This window comes from Polypterus senegalus, chromosome 15, assembly GCF_016835505.1.
Source record: "Polypterus senegalus isolate Bchr_013 chromosome 15, ASM1683550v1, whole genome shotgun sequence".
NCBI classification, from domain to species: Eukaryota; Metazoa; Chordata; class Cladistia; order Polypteriformes; family Polypteridae; genus Polypterus; species Polypterus senegalus.
This window is the reverse complement of record NC_053168.1, coordinates 42824900-42841285: the sequence shown is the minus strand read 5'-3', so window position 1 is coordinate 42841285 and position 16386 is coordinate 42824900. Positions and strand designations below refer to the sequence as shown.

The following is a 16386-nucleotide window of genomic DNA, read 5'->3' as shown; positions in this document are numbered from 1 at the left end:
AACAAATAAAGTGAATGTAACAGCCTATGTCATATTATTGAGTCTAAATAAACAAACACACAGTATATTGCACTATTAATTTAATTAATGTAGTCATTTAATATGCTGCAATTACACTTGTTGACCTGTTGATATTATATAAGTTTAACTAATAATAATCATCAGTTTTGGTTACAAATATCTAACAACTAGAATCAGTAGATTGTTTCCATGTTAAATTACAGTAGTTATTATAGTTATGTTTATGATTCTTATCTAATTTAAACCTGTATACTTTCATTTAGAAGCTGTGTTGGCAGAATTAGCTATGAGTTATTTATGGATTATGTACAAACTGGATAAGCTAAAGAAAATCCAAAAAACAACCTTGCATTTAAAAACAGAATCACCTCTAATGCAAAACTTTTAGCTTTATCTGTACATTGACAGAAACATTATTGCACAACATTACTCATATGGCTGTAGAAAATAAACTACTTTTTACATTTTAGAATCCATACTTTTAGAAAAGTAAAAATTAAAATGGCTATTCACATAACCATTATTCAACTTTTTCAACTACAGAGAATATCTGACTACCAAACCCAAATATAACACATACCCTCACACTTGTCTATACCAGGACATTTTACAGTCATTAGTCGACCTAATGGCATGTTTTTAGAATGTGTCAGGAAACCCAGATTAACATTGGGAGAACATAAATATTAAATACAGTACTTTGAGTTATTAAGGTTGCCTACTAACAACCATTTAAAAAAATATTAAAATTTAAAAAATGTTAAAATCATAAAAAATATTAAAATGTTGCTACTATGTTGCTGATGTTTGAACTCAAATGTTAAAGTATTATGCTCAGCTTACGGATCTAGTCCTTTCCCAAGTTCATGCTGAGTTCTCTCCCTGAAATCTTCATTACGTTTCAGGACTATTTTTGCAGCTTTTTTCCTTTTCAAAGAAAAAAAAAACATACAGTATACTAATATATCATTAGTGACTTTAAAAGACAGATTTACTATAATAAGGAATATTACAACAAATTAGCCTCTTGCTAACATAGTGCATTTATGATATTACTATATACTGTCATTGATTTTATTATAGCTGTACAATTTTACTACAGAAAGTGGCTGAATAAAATTAAATAAATATCTTCCCTGAGTTTTACATTTTGTTATAACATATTTTTAAGACTTGCTAACTCACTTTGTCTTAAGAGAAAAAAATGTAGAGATACAAATATGATATTAAATGCCAGAGTTTTTTTATTTCCTGTAAATCTCCTATTTGTGGCCCATTTCTCAATCCAATACTATTTCTATTAGTTTCAGCATCATGCCAGCTATTTATTTTTTATCCCTCTTCTAGTTGCACAGTATAACAATCCCATTAGTTCAAAATAAGCCACGCTGACACACTAGCCAATCTAAAACTCTGGCCAACTGCTAAACTGTAATTTCAACTGCAATAAATCCTGCTTCTCTTAAAAGATGTATTATTCTTAAGTGTTGAGCTGAAATTAAAGAAAACCATAACATTATCCATGAAACTAACATTTGCAAGTCATTTAACCACTGCAGGGATTTTGCTACATGTCTTCCATCATTATAATGAGGAGTTGCTTTTCCAAATTTGCTGTCTTTGGTGTACTTTGTCCAGTCATAATTTCTATTCATCTGCTCACCTGAAAAATAATGCAACATAACTCAGCCTGTACAAGACAAAGAATTAAAACTAATGAAGATGCACCATACTATTAATTATTTTATTTATTTGATCATTTTTACATTAACTTCAGCATAATATGATATTACAGTGTTTAGTTCTGCTATATCACAAATCATTCAAGCTGGATTTGATTTCAAGTTCTATCATTGTTTTTGCAAAGACTACACATTATACCCATGCCCATGAGTATATGTTATGGGTACAGTGAAATCTTCCCACATACTGAAATGTACCTGTTAGGTTAATTATTGATTCTATAATGGATTCTTTTTAGTCATTGTAGGTGTTGTTCATGTGTGGCATACAACAAGCTGACATTCTTTCCAGAGCTGATCCCAAAGCTAACATGATAGGTTCCAGCTCCTTAAAGTCTTGTAATAATAAAATGTGTTCATGAAATTAACAAGTGAATAGGAGTTTACTTTATATTTGAAAAAAAGGCTATACGAATGTTCTTGTGCAATAAATATTGTTGTATTGTTTTTTCAGATGTTACAGATTACTATTATACTTATCCCATGAACAGAACACTCACCTCTTAATTTTACAAAGACATAAAAATATCCCATATTGAGACAGTCTGAGGCCTGGGGGAATTTTCTGTTTTAATTTTACAAAATTAACATAAAAAATGGAGGTAATTTGAATTTAGTATTCTCCAACCAAATCTGTACTTATGTTCACTGACATCATAAGAAATCTTAAGTATCTCCTACACACTCTAGGCTGACCAGATGTTCCATTTTTTCTGGGAAGGTTCTGCTTTTATGTATTGCATCCCCCACCTGCTTAATAATTTGTTATAAAGTTGTGCCCTGTTTGTGGAGTATGAAAATCTGGTTAACCTACTCCTATAAGAAAACACTGTATCATCTTGTGGTCTTGTTAGGGAGCAAAATTTCTTCCATGGGTTAAATGAGTGAAGCTACTGTGTTTGACAAACCTAAATGCCTGGATAAATATGTGTGACCTGTAAAGAACATATGTCCTGTCCATGGCTGGTCCTTGACCTGTGCCCATTGTTAATGGTAAAAGCTCCAACTTCATGCAACCATAAATTGTGAAAAAAATGGAAAATGGGTGGATAGAATGGTTGTGATTTTTTTTCTGTCTTATGTGCTGTTGTATCAAATTCTAACCAACTACACTATTGGAAAGCATACATATAGATATTTTCATTCATTCATGTGTTCATTTATTTTTCAAAATAACTTTTTCCAAAGTAGAATTGCAGGGAGACAAATTCTGTATCGGCAGCATAGACTCAAATATGAAGCTATACAAAGACAAGACACCAATCCATAATAGGGCACAAGATCACACAAACATAGTCACACTGGGCTAATTTAAAGTTGCGGGTTAACTCAATCTGCTCATCTTTGCCTAGTGCAAAGAAACTGAAGTATATGGTGAAAACCTACTCGAGACACTATGATAAGGAATAAGCTTCATAAAATCAGAAACCAGAAATGAATATACAGCATGTATAATGGATATATATATATATATATATATATATATATATATATATATATATATATATATATATATATATATATATATAATTTCACACATGTGTCTCTGTGAATCACCTTATTGATAAAGTATCTATCTATCTATCTATCTATCTATTGGCTCAGATAAGGTATGTGATACCACTCTAGGATAAGAGGGGGTGCTGTCGCTAACACTCTTGCCTCTTTACTCTACAACTCTGCCTTAATTTTTCAAAGATATCCCACCCCTTCTGGTCCAAACCATATAAAAACAGTCTTTCCCGGAAGGAGGCTTATCAGTCTTGATCCAAGCCTACTACAAGACGAAGCTCCAAGGACAGACCCTAAGCATTGAGCCATCAGAGGCTAAAGTTCTTTTGCTTGCTTTTTTCTTGCTTGCGCCATTGATCACCTGTTTATTTTATTACTAAATCTTTTTTTGTTTCATTTAAATGGAATTGCTTGATTGGCACCTCAAGTTTTCTTTGCACTTTAATTGTCACTCATAGTCAACAATACACACACATACACACACACACACACATATATATAATAAAATAATATGTATATATTTATGTTACTGATGACAATTATTCATTCATTTTAGACTTTAATTTTGTTATCTGATTGTAGTTTCTAAAATATTTAGCATGAAAGAAGCTCCAATTATTACTCAAACAATGCCAATTTTGTAATTTCTTTTTAAATTGATGCTTGAAAAACTCACAATATAAAAAAGTGAATGAATGAATAATTGATTAAACTTGTCTTACCAACATAGTAAGCACTGTGGGATCTTGTATACAGATGGTGCCCTGCTTCATGCTCTTTATCAACCTGTTCTCTGTTTTTTGGTGGGTTAATGATATTCCCACCATAGTCTAAAACAGGAAAAATGCATATAATAAATACTTACTGTAGTGAGTCAAAATCAATAAGAACATAAAGGAAAACTCTAAATACTTACATTATGAAATAAATAAAACAGAATCAAAGTTTATTTCTTTCTGATGTGTTTTAATACTTGCAATACAAGCATAACTAAACATGACAGGAAATACAATGCATCCACGGGACAGACAAATACAATATAGAGATATAAAAGAAAGCTTTTAAAAATAATAAAAAAGAAGACCAAATCCAAGGCAATACTTCATGGTTATAGCAATTAGTATCTATTAACCCAGGGCAAGCACCTAGAATTAAGAGTTTAAGCATCACTGTTTACTTACAAATACAGTACTCTGCTTTCTTTAGAACTTTTCCAAGTTACAAATCACAATAAACACAAATGTACCTATTATGTCTGTTTTAAACTCTAAGTGTGTGTCCATGAGGCATAATGAGACACAAGCTTCAAATTGTTTCTGAAACCTCATTTCTTACATATTGCATTGTAGATCTAATAATCCAATATATATTTTTTATTTTATATTAACTCTTCCTAAAGTACTTGTACCCAATTCACTGCAGTATTTATAGTATTAGTTCTTACTCTACAAATACTTTGATGTGCATTTAGTTATTTCATTATGACTTGGCACTGGGTCACTAGTAAGTCAACATCTGAATATTTAGTTCAACATCAAATTTTGATAATTTGTCATTGATAACAAGTAACTTTGAATTTCTATTTGCACTCTCTTAAAGAGATAAAAATGATGAACAAAACAACCTTATATACATAAAACACCATAAATAGGTCAATAATACATTTTACAATATACTACACAATGTATAGTATAATCAACAATATACTACAGTATGCAGTTCAAAATACAATGTTAATCAGGCGCAGTGATAATAGATAGCATCTGTTATCTGCCAAGGCCTGAAATATTGATTGATTAATTGATGTTAACTTAGAAAAGATCTCAATAAATTCTAGTACATATTACTGAAAATACTGTTTATGATAACAAAACAAAAGAAGCATCAAAAAACAATGTTCTCAATATCCAAGACAACACTAGTTGTCTGTTAATTTGCTATATGATAAACCTAAAAGTATATTGACAGACCAGAACAGACTTTTTAGATTTTTGTAATTTTGTTTTACTGAAATTTATCTTTGAATGTCATGTTAAGTAACTTCTTCTGTAATGTACTTATCTGGAACAAATAACGATTATTTAAAAAAAAAAAGAAATATACTTATTTACATTAGCCCACTCATTTGAGTTCACTCTTAATGTGATCTATATAAGACTATCACATTAAGTCATTAAGCAGTCTTTAAGAAATTATTCAGCCCTAAACAGGCAGCTTTCTTACAGTCTTATTAAAAGCTCCAGAATCTGAATACTAGGAAAGTTGAAGTATAAACCAAATGTCCATTCATTATCTGCACATATGTTATGCAATTAAGAGGTCTTGGTAACTGTAAAATATCCCAGAATGTCAGGCAAAACTCACAAGGCAATTATTGATGCATGTCTATATCAGGACACACTAAAACATACACCTACGTTTACTGACAATTGTCTTTGGGAAGTAGGAGAAAAATCCAAACTCCTGAAGGACACCCCACAACGATACTGGGTAAACAAGCAAACTTAACAAAGATAGTGAGCAGGCCAATGACTTAAACAAATTTGCACCACCTTGACACCAGAAAAACACTAACAAAAAACTCTTAATCAAAGTTTTTACCCAAAAACAATATTATTTTTTTAATCCATTATCCCAGCAAATCTATCCCTTTTGCTGTCATTTAGGTAACTTGATCATATATCTTCCAGTGTTGATTAATGGTTGTTTTTTCAGTTTTCACTGCAGAAAATATCTACTATACTTGTCATCTCTAAATCTTTTGTCTCTGAAGGTTTCCTTGAAAAAGGTGTAAACTGTTTTTGTGGCTGTAAATATAAACTTAAACTAGTTACCAACACTTAATCATGAACTTGCTCCAAAATAAACAAATATTCAGTACTAGCATTATTGAACAGTGGCATCTATTTAAAAATGAGTGGGAGTGGGCATTACATGGAATTCAATGATTATAATAATAAGCTGCAATGATGGTTTGTTGTTCTGTCAGCTTTTCCATGAAAATGTTTCATCACCCAGCTTTGCACCTGAATGTGAGAAGAGTTTCAGTATATTTTACTTTCTTGTGATCAAATGTTTAACAGTAATACAATATGTACACATTTCTTTTACTTCTAAAATAGATATTATATAATATACATATACAGGGAAGGTTGTATATACTGGAGAAAAGTGCTCCAGTAATGAAAACTGATAAAATAGGAGAGCAGCAGAAAAGTGTGAAATGTACTGAGATAAAAAAAGGAATGGAAATGAGGTCATTTTGAGTGAGGAACATGGGAATGACAGTCAGGACAGTATTTCAGGCTGAAGGCAAGTGTTATGTTTTTAGTTCTTACAGTGTGCCTACCATCCTGACATTGAGCAGATGATCTGAAAGAGAGGGTGCAATAAGAAACATGCCCCTGCATTAGCAGAAACCAATGTGTTCTTACAACTTATATTAATATTAAACTAGTCTACATGATTTAGGACTTCACAGAAAACACTAAACTACAGGATTTTAAACATCCAAAATGCAATGTGCCAGGAATACATTTCATGTTAAAATGGGATAGTACATGAATCATAATTCTGTCAATGGTCAATCAGTTGTAATTGGCATAAAATACATTTTGGGGACGTTCAATCCCGAAATCACCCCACATGCTTACTGATGGTTTATCTACCACTTTTTACCTTAAAAGTAATGTAAAAAAAATTAGCTGTGTTTTATTTTATTAATCTTTACTTAGTGCTGGGTGGCAGGCTGGTGCAATTGTTAGTGTCACTTTACAAATTAAGTGTCTTAGGTTGAATCCTGCACTCAGTAACTGCCTCTGCAGTATGCACATTATGACTGTATCTGTATTTTCCTAATGGGTAGCCCTATTTTCCTCCAGTATCACAAAGACTTGTGTAATAGGTTAATTAATAATTGTATATTTCACATTGTGAGTGTGAGTATGGGTTTATACATGAATGAATTAGCCCAGTTGTAGACTGGCACCCATTCAGGGTTGGCTCCTGCCTTGCAGCTAATGCTTTTAAAGTTTTGGTCCCCCGTTACCCCAAATTGGAGTAAACAGTGTTAAACAGAATAGTAAATGGTGACAGTAAGAACTGTGACTAAATAAGGATAATAATTAACTTAATAGAAATGACTAACTGAACACATCTATATATATTGAAATGTTTTTTTTAAATATAATAACTTGAAAATGCACATTTATTCTCAAAACAAAATACAGGTACAATTCTGTTACAACGAACTGCCAGGGACCTAAAAAATATTTCGTTGCAATGAAAATTTCGTAATAATGAGATTCTACATTTGTCACTATAGTGCTTTTTTAACTTGCATCCAGGTGTTTGCAATGATTTCAATAGCTTCTTTTGCATTAATTTTCATCTCCTCTTGTCTACATGTTATGCTGATGAGAATGTTTCTCAACATTTCCATGCGATAATACACTTTCAGGGTGCGAATGATGCCCAAATCCAATGGCTGAAGCACTGCTGAGCAATTGGGTGGGAGGAATTCAATGCAAACATTATCTAAATGTGGAAGCATGTTGTGGGCAGCATAGTTATCAATCAGAAGCTGAATCATTGTTTTCTTCTTCTTTATATTTAGAGGTTTTTGAACTCTTTTGGAATCCAACCCCAACTCACACCCAACAGGATGACACGCTGAGTGCATCCTGAAACGTGATTGCCGCGTCTGTAGAAGATTGTCTGTTGCCGGGGCAGGGCAACAGCAGGCACACAGCACTGCAGCGAAGCGCCACAGAAGTAAATCCTAAAAGATTGTGGTCATGCTATAAGTCCCTGTCTTGCACCCCAAAACACGAGGCTGAGTCTCAGTATTTTAGTAAAACAAGCTTTATTCAGCTTGAAACAGGAACAGCAGGGTTATTTATTATAACGTTATCTGCCACTCTCCTATACATGGACACAGCAGTCAAGCAGGGTTGTGGCCAGGTTAGTGGCCAAGTAATACTGCTCCCTGCATTTACAATGTTCCTTGCTTCACCCATCGAGATCTTTTCTGTTTGCTTCGGCGGCGAGCCGCCCCAGAGCTATGAGTCTGCTGTTGCCTTGGCAACGGATAAACAGTCTTCCGCAGACACGGTGATCACACTTCGGGATGTTCTTCGGCGTGTTGTCCCATTGGGGGAGGTCCCAAGAGAGTTTAGAAACCTCACATTTTTTGAATGAGTGCTGCATTAACAGGAATGTTTCTTGAAAAAGCATCACTGAACCACATAAAAACTGCTTTTTCGACATCTTCAAATGCAGTAGTTCGCATACGTTTGCAACCCGAGATTTTTCAGCTCAGTCTTTCAAGGAAGTTGACAGTGTCGATAGCGAAATTCCAAATTCAATGGCAATGTCTTTTTTCTTTTTGTGGGAATGGAAAGCTGCAAAAATGTAAAGTTTTTTTTTTTCTAATGTGAATTGTCTTTTTTTGTGTCTTTCATTTCTATAGGTAAGTTAAATTCCAATGGATGTTTTTCAAATGTTGACGAGCAATAAGCAAAATGTATCACTGAAAACCACAGAAAATAAACACAGTAAAAAAAAAAACAGTACAAGGAAAGTTCGAAGAAAGAAAAAAAATAATTTACAATGTTTCTGTTTGGGGATCACTGCGCACAACTGAGCTGCGACCACAGAACTAACTGCTCTGTGGATGATTCATTCAGGCATTTCAAGGTCTTTTGAGCACTTCGTTGTAATGAAAGTATCTGCTGAATGTATTTTGTAGTCACAAGATTTCTATAGACTCGTGTTAAATGGGGATATTGTCGGGACCACAAAAATACTTCATTGTAATGAAAATTTTGTTATAAAGATATTCGTTGTAATGGAATTTTTATCTGTATACATTTCTAAAAAGCTCACATTTCATTTAAGGTATTTATTCATATGTGTATTTAAACTGAAAGTTTAAAAATACAATCCTGATCTTAAGCTTTTTAAAACTTTATTTTCAATAAATGCTGTGATAAAGCGCTTAAGCAAAGTTACTATACATATATGAAAAAGGGACACTAAATGGTGACAAATATAAAAGGAATGTTTTTATTATCCCAAACAATCTCAAGGAAGAGGTAGTTACAGGAAAATCACAAACTATCATATCAAGCAGAAAGCTTACACTAACTACTCCTAGGATCTAGTCTTCAAATGCCATGTAAAATGGCCAAGTCACTTGACTGTGTTCAAGTATCACACACTTACTTTCCACTTCTTCTCGATCTTTACACTCTTACCCCCTATTTTAAGGCCAGGCACTCTTGGAGGCACCCAGGCAGTGTACTCTACCTTTGATAACAGGGTTCTACCTAAAGAAGGCTCAAGAGAAGTTATGATGGCCTTCTGTTAGGCCTCATGACTCCTGTCATGTCCTGTGATGTTCAGGTATCATTCATTCAAATAAGGTGTATTCTACCTTCTATGGGGCACCGTTTACTTACATTGGATGAGCTTTCCAATCCAATGTTCAGCTGCCCATTTTTAAATACTGTATGTACTCTGTTGTGTCAATCTACCATCATACGCCACTCTTCTGACTATGCAACCCATTGACAGCTCTTCAATTTCTTACAACATGACCGTACAATAGAAGAGCTAAATGTTTGAAAGTAGTGAAACAGAATTTTCAAGTTAGATAATTATGTTTCTCTTAAAATTAATCACAAATATAGGAACTAAACTGTTTGATTTAAAATTCATTGTTTTAATTCACAAAATGAATGAAATTTTTATCAAGCAAAATACTACTCACATATACATACAGTACATTAACATATAGCAATATTTAAATAATTTAATGTGACATTCTCAAACCCATTTTATCCAATTCAAGATGACTGGGAATTGGAATGCATCCCAGCAGCTCTGAGTAGAAGACAGAAATCAGCCCTGGTCAAGACACCAGTGCATCGCAGTTTCCATCAATGCACATACTATATCTATGTCATACTCAGATGGCCAGTTTTTCAATTACTAACACATACATGCGTCTATTAAATTCATAAACTGACCAAAAAAAAAAAAACATAGACTGGTAAAAATATACCACTGTATAATCTCACCTCTTTGTGTTTTAATTCCAAAAGTCATTTTAGATACATCTAATCCATCTGGAAGCCCAGGCCTTTGATCATATGATCTTCCAAGAGGTGTTTTTTGGTGGCTGAGGTATCTAGCTTCCCTCTGTTCAAGCCATCTTTGCTGAAATAATGTTCTTGGTGATGGATTAACTAACAATTTTGCCTAAACAAACCATAGTTACAAAAAATGCTGTTATTTGGTGCACCAATAACAAACATTGTTTGTAATGACAATCAGAATCAGAATTCACTTTATTGGCCAGGTACACTAATGTGTACTAGGAATTTGTCTTGATAGTATTGGTGCACATACAAGGACAAGACAGAGTACAAAAGATAAATATAAGAAGATAAAAATATAAAATGATACAATATGATGCAGCATACAATGGCAATGCAAAAACAAAATAAAGAGACAGTAGGATTAAAATGTCCAGGCAATCTAGGATGCAGGTATACACAGATACATACACAGATACTGAGTAGAAGCTCAGTCCCGATTAGTAAGAATAACTGCACAAAGAAAAGAAATTGTTTAGGCAATGGGTTGTTTTAGCTTTCAGTGCATGAAGACATTTGCCGGAATTAAGTCTTTGGAACAGGCAATGCCCTGCGTGAGTCAAATCAGCAATGTTCTTTGTGGCCCTCTTCCTTACCCTGGATTCATATAGGATTTCAGTGTACTTTAAATTATAGCCTACGATCCTTTTAGAAGCTTTGATGATGTGTTGCAGATTGACTTTAGCCTGAACAGAGGCTGCACCAAACCAGACAGTTATAGATGAGGTCAGAAAGGACTCGATGATGGCTGTGTAGAAATGGATTGATAAAACTTGAGGGAGATTGAATTTCCCCAGCTGATGCAAAAAGAACATTTTCTGATGGGCTTTCTTAATAATGAATGTGATGTTATTGTCCCACTTAAGTTGTTGTGACAGCACAGTGCCCAGACACTTAAATGAGCCATTTATAGCAAGAGATAGGTGCAAAGGTGACTGTTTCCTGAAATCTATGATCATCTTGTGAGTTTTTTTAATGTTAAGGTCAACTTATAATGGCTACACCCAAATGCTAGATTTTTCACCTCTTCTCTGTATTATGGACTCATTATTAAAATAGCATTATTAACAGAGGGCTGACTCAAAGACCAGCAAATGCAAATCCAACAGCTAAAGTAAAATAGATAATGAGTATATAGGAAGAATCATAAAGTAGTGTACTTGTGAAAGGCTCAGCTAAAAATAAAAAGATATCTAAATATACTACATGCAGTACATATACAAAAATATATATTTACAAAAAAATCTTTACATAAACATTTCAATGCAAACAGTGTAGACTGTACATGACAGGGTATTCATTTAATTGGGCACCAAAGAGCATAAGTGTCACTTTCATTTCCTAGCATAAAAAGCCACATGAGGAAGCAGTATGTGTCTTACTTTTACTCTTTTGTCAGCTCTCCTAAGTCTGACAAATATTACGCATGAGATACTTACACTTAGAGATGATCTAGAACTGATACCATGTATAATGTTGTGAGCTTCAGTTGAATCATTAGCTTTTCCATAAAACACTCTAATGGCACCGGCATCTGGACGTCTTGTGTTCAAAAATTTTCTTATCACAGGTGGAGTGTGAGGCTCCAGAAAAAAAGTACAGAAATAAAGTTTGGTTGTTTAGAAGCAAGAAAGAATTTTATGCAAAACGTTAAACGTATAACCTGTAATCATTTTTCAATTACATATTTTATTCCTGTAGCAATTCAAAAGTTTTTTCAACCTGAACTCAAGCAATTGTTCTAATGGTCAGGTATCCCGTATGTCAATTGCTGTGCATCATATTTTAGTGATTGTACTCCATTTGCAATTATAAATATATTATCCATATAAATAAATAGTCCATATACATCCAAATTCATAATAAACATAAATGCCTAATCCACTGGTTAAATCTTGTTTTTGGTTTTTGTTTTTTTTTTTTTCCCCCTTACACTTCTGTTTTTCTTTTGTTTCCTCTGTTTTTGTAGTAAATTGTAATGTTCTGTTTTTTGAAAATTAAATAAAAACTTAAATGATAAAATACATAATTCAAAATTAAAGGTTAATTTCTTATAATATTAACTGTTTTGTACTTTTTACATTCAACTCTCCAACCTCAAGCCAAAATACTGTTTTCTTTTTAATTAATCTGGTATTCAGCAGTCTTTTACAGACACTTAGTATTTCTATCAATCAATCAATCAACATTTATTTATATAGCACATATTCATACAAAAAAATGTAGCTCAAAGTGCTTTACAAAATGAATAGAGAAATAGAAGACACAATAAAAAATAAACATAAGTCAACATTAATTAACATAGAATAAGTAAGGTCCGATGGCCAGGGTGGACAGAAAAAACAAAAAAAAACTCCAAAGGCTGGAGAAAAAAAATAAAATCTAGTCATTTAAAGAACTTCTGTAAAAAGCCAAATTGTGCCCTGCAGAAAATTAAAGATCTATCTATCTATCTATCTATCTATCTATCTATCTATCTATCTATGACATTAGGTTAATTTTAAGGTTGTCAGTCCTGCTTCACTTTTTTCCATTGGCATCTGCTTGTCTTCTTTTCGACAGGTTTATCCATCAGAGGCTCCTTTGATTTAGCACGCATGCTAAAGGGGATGTATATTTTACCTTCTTGTGCAAATATCTCTTCCAGTATTTTATATTATATGTTCTCATATAAATATTTTTTCCTGTCACATTTATTATGTACAGTATAGGTGAATTACACAATTGTGTGACCCCAATTCAAAGTTGCTTAATGCTTTCTGGTTGATTATTTCATTTTTAGGCAGTATAAAGCTTCCTTTAATGTAATTGTGGGTGTATGCATGGGTGTGCCCTGTCCAGGACTGTTTCCTGCCTTTTGCCCACTGCTGCCCCTTATAGGCTTTAGCCATCCTAACCCTGAATTTGACTAAGTGGGTCTGAAATTGTTATTTGTAAAACTTACCCTAGATATGGGTTCTTTCATGCATATTTCCACACTTTCACTAGTTGGTATTAATTTTCCTGCCTAAGGAGAAATTAAACATTATCTATACAAATACATATTGAGATCTGTAAATCACATTAGGTTAATAATTATTAATATTAATATTTGCTTTGATGAAATATGTTTACCATAATATGCAATTTATTTTCTTCAAATCAACAGCTGTAATTGATCTGTCTGTATCCTTCACAATTGCCTGATGTGTTTACCCAAAATGACTTAATCCTTTTAATTACTTATTCCTGGAACTGAATCATAAGTCACAGAGGAAGTAGGCAGTTGGATTTTAATACAAATTGTATAATTTAAAGGTCAGATCCAAGGCCCTGCCAGGCTCACACATGCATTCACACATACATACACTCAGAGATAGTGGGCCAATTTAGAGTCACCAGATAACAACATACAGGGCAGTAACTAAGCTGACATTGAAATCTAAGCTCTTAGAGCTGTATATTAAGAACACTAAGTACTGCACCACCTTGCTAACTGTCAAAAACTACATGAATATTTTTTTGTTTGCCCTGACCTAGATTAAGTCAGTTCAGTATTGGACAATGATTCCATCCATGTACTGCATCTGCTTTATCCAGTATTAGAGTCAAGAGGAGTCAGGACCCATGCCAGAAGCATTTGGAGTTACAATTTAAAATTTAAATAAATACAATTTAAATAAAAATGATTTGTCTGCTCTTCATACCATGCTATTGCAGTCCACACTCGCCTACACTTATAAGCAGTTCAAGTTTCAGTTGTCAAATAACAATGCAGACATATTTGGGAATGGGTAGGGTATCAACGTAATTAATCAATAACCAATGCGCTCAAGAGTTAAAGGTGAAAAATTCACCCTGAGATAGATGATGAGTAACAAATCGTTTGTCAACTGCCCATCCATCCTGCCATTTTTGTATCAGAGCCCTGTCTTACGTAGGGGTCGGGGGTCCGAAAAAAAGTTCCGGAAGCACTGGACACAGGAAAAAGCCTGAGATAAAACGCAAGATCATCGAGGGCTCTCCAATTCGCTCAGCTTATTTTGCACGTCATTAAGATGTGGAAGGAAATCCGCAGTGTCAGAGAGAAAAATCAACACTGACTCAAAGAGACCATACAAACTTCACCCAGTTATGCGAAACTGTACATAAAATAGGTGAAATAAAACGTAAGTTCAGAAAGGTGAAAACTTGATGAAGCTGAGATATTCTAACTTCCTTGCGTTTACGAATCAACATCCGTACGTAAGACGATCATTGCAGTCAGTTTCCCATGGAATGCAGAGAGAAACTGTTATCTTCGCAACTATCAAACTAAAGGAATTTCTTAACCCACGTTTCCAGTATGGACTTGTAGGGAAGCATAATATATACTATATGCAATAACAGGTGGAACACATTAGTGGCTAAAGAGTTGCAAAAACTAGCGTTCAGTTCTATTTAAACGGTTGCATTTCTACCCTAAAATTGTAATTAGTCTTAGAATTATAATGACATCGAAATACACCATAAACAACACCAGGTGTCGCAGTTGCGCTGATTAGCGTCAACACAATATTTTTAAAAGCATGACAACTCCATACTTAAGCTGAACACTTCAAACCTGGTTAAATGTATATAGCATAACTTTAATACTACCTTCAATCTCTTTGCATGACAGAAACATGCAGCATAGCACTTCCTACTACCAGCGAATGGAAAAGATGACATCAAATCGTGCACGTACCGTCGGAATACCAGGACTCCTGTCAATGAACTTTCCTGCGTACAATGGACTAGGATTCAACATAATTTCTCCCCAGCGAATGTTTCCAAATGAACTTGACCTTCAGATTTCCTCTTGTGTACAGTAGGCAGAATGTGGCGTTTAAACGTAGAACTTTCATTGCAAAGCCATCATTTCCGTACGAACACGCAAAGTTCCCTAAGTGATGGAATCCCGCTGGTCATCCACGAGTGTTTACTGTGCGTATCCTGGCGACTGCAACTTGGCAACAGTTGTCTTTCGCATAGACTGTGACCGCTATGAACTAAATGAATAGGGGCATGGCTATAGTAAACGTAATTGCTTAAATATTTTCATACGAAAAGGCATTACGGCGTGAAAAATGAAGGGTCGGTTAGCAAAAAATCACACTTAACGTTATTACTAAAAAATCAAGTTTAAGATCAAATGAGTTAAAAGTGATTTTATAACTAAAACATGGCTATAGTGTTAAGCTTGTAACATTCTAATAAAAGAATGTTTATGAATGTCTTGCTATCTAAGATAAGAGAAAATTAAGAGTGTTCTTAATTATTTTAGAATTTAGCAAGCATTTGTTAATGTCTTCAAGTAAGCAAGCTGATTATCTACGTTTATAACTCTTCAGACTACAAGGAAATGGTGTTCATTTGAATTACTTATTACGTTCTTAATCGTTTTGTATCATAAATATTTTAATGTATTATTATAAAATATATTAAAGGAAAATACTTATGGGGTGATGATTGTAAAAGTTATGTAATCCCCTTGTTTAAACTAGAATTTTTAAATCCTTGAAAATCAGTTATTGCTTAGACCCACTATTAGCAATGTCAATGACCTTTTTGATATGTGCACATAAAATTAAAACAAACTAACTTGGACATCATTTAGAATTAAGGCAGTTCAAAAAGGCTGACAAACCTAATAAGAATACAGGGATGAATATAACTTATACAAAATCTATATTTGTCCAAGATATCTGAATTTAGACTTGGTCTTCCAAATCTTAAGCAGTAAAGCATTGATCTACATTAATGCCAAGTTTGGTAAAGAAATAGGGGTGGCATGGTGGTGCAGTGGTAGCGCTGCTGCCTTGCAGTAAGGTGACCTGGGTTCACTTCCCAGGTCCTCCCTGCGTGGAGTTTGCATGTTCTCCCAGTGTTTGCGTGGGTTTCCTCCTACAGTCCAAAGACATGCAGGTTAGGTGCATTGGCCATCCTAAATT

General features: G+C 33.7%; 1 protein-coding gene across 1 annotated transcript in view; it reads right to left on the bottom strand.

Annotated features, from left to right (window-relative positions):
* efhb (EF-hand domain family, member B) overlaps positions 1 to 15370 on the bottom strand; it is a 28279-nt gene extending 12909 nt beyond the window's left edge. Inside the window, exons 1-7 of the mRNA XM_039737513.1 lie at positions 15141 to 15370; positions 13380 to 13442; positions 11875 to 12018; positions 10358 to 10538; positions 3998 to 4105; positions 1555 to 1684; positions 865 to 948 (exon numbers count right to left, since the gene is read on the bottom strand). Of these exons, the coding sequence (XP_039593447.1) occupies positions 865 to 948; positions 1555 to 1684; positions 3998 to 4105; positions 10358 to 10538; positions 11875 to 12018; positions 13380 to 13442; positions 15141 to 15203 (773 nt within the window). The 5' untranslated portion in view covers positions 15204 to 15370. The remainder of the gene's footprint in view (positions 1 to 864; positions 949 to 1554; positions 1685 to 3997; positions 4106 to 10357; positions 10539 to 11874; positions 12019 to 13379; positions 13443 to 15140) is intronic.
* Between the last annotated feature and the right edge of the window lie 1016 nt (positions 15371 to 16386).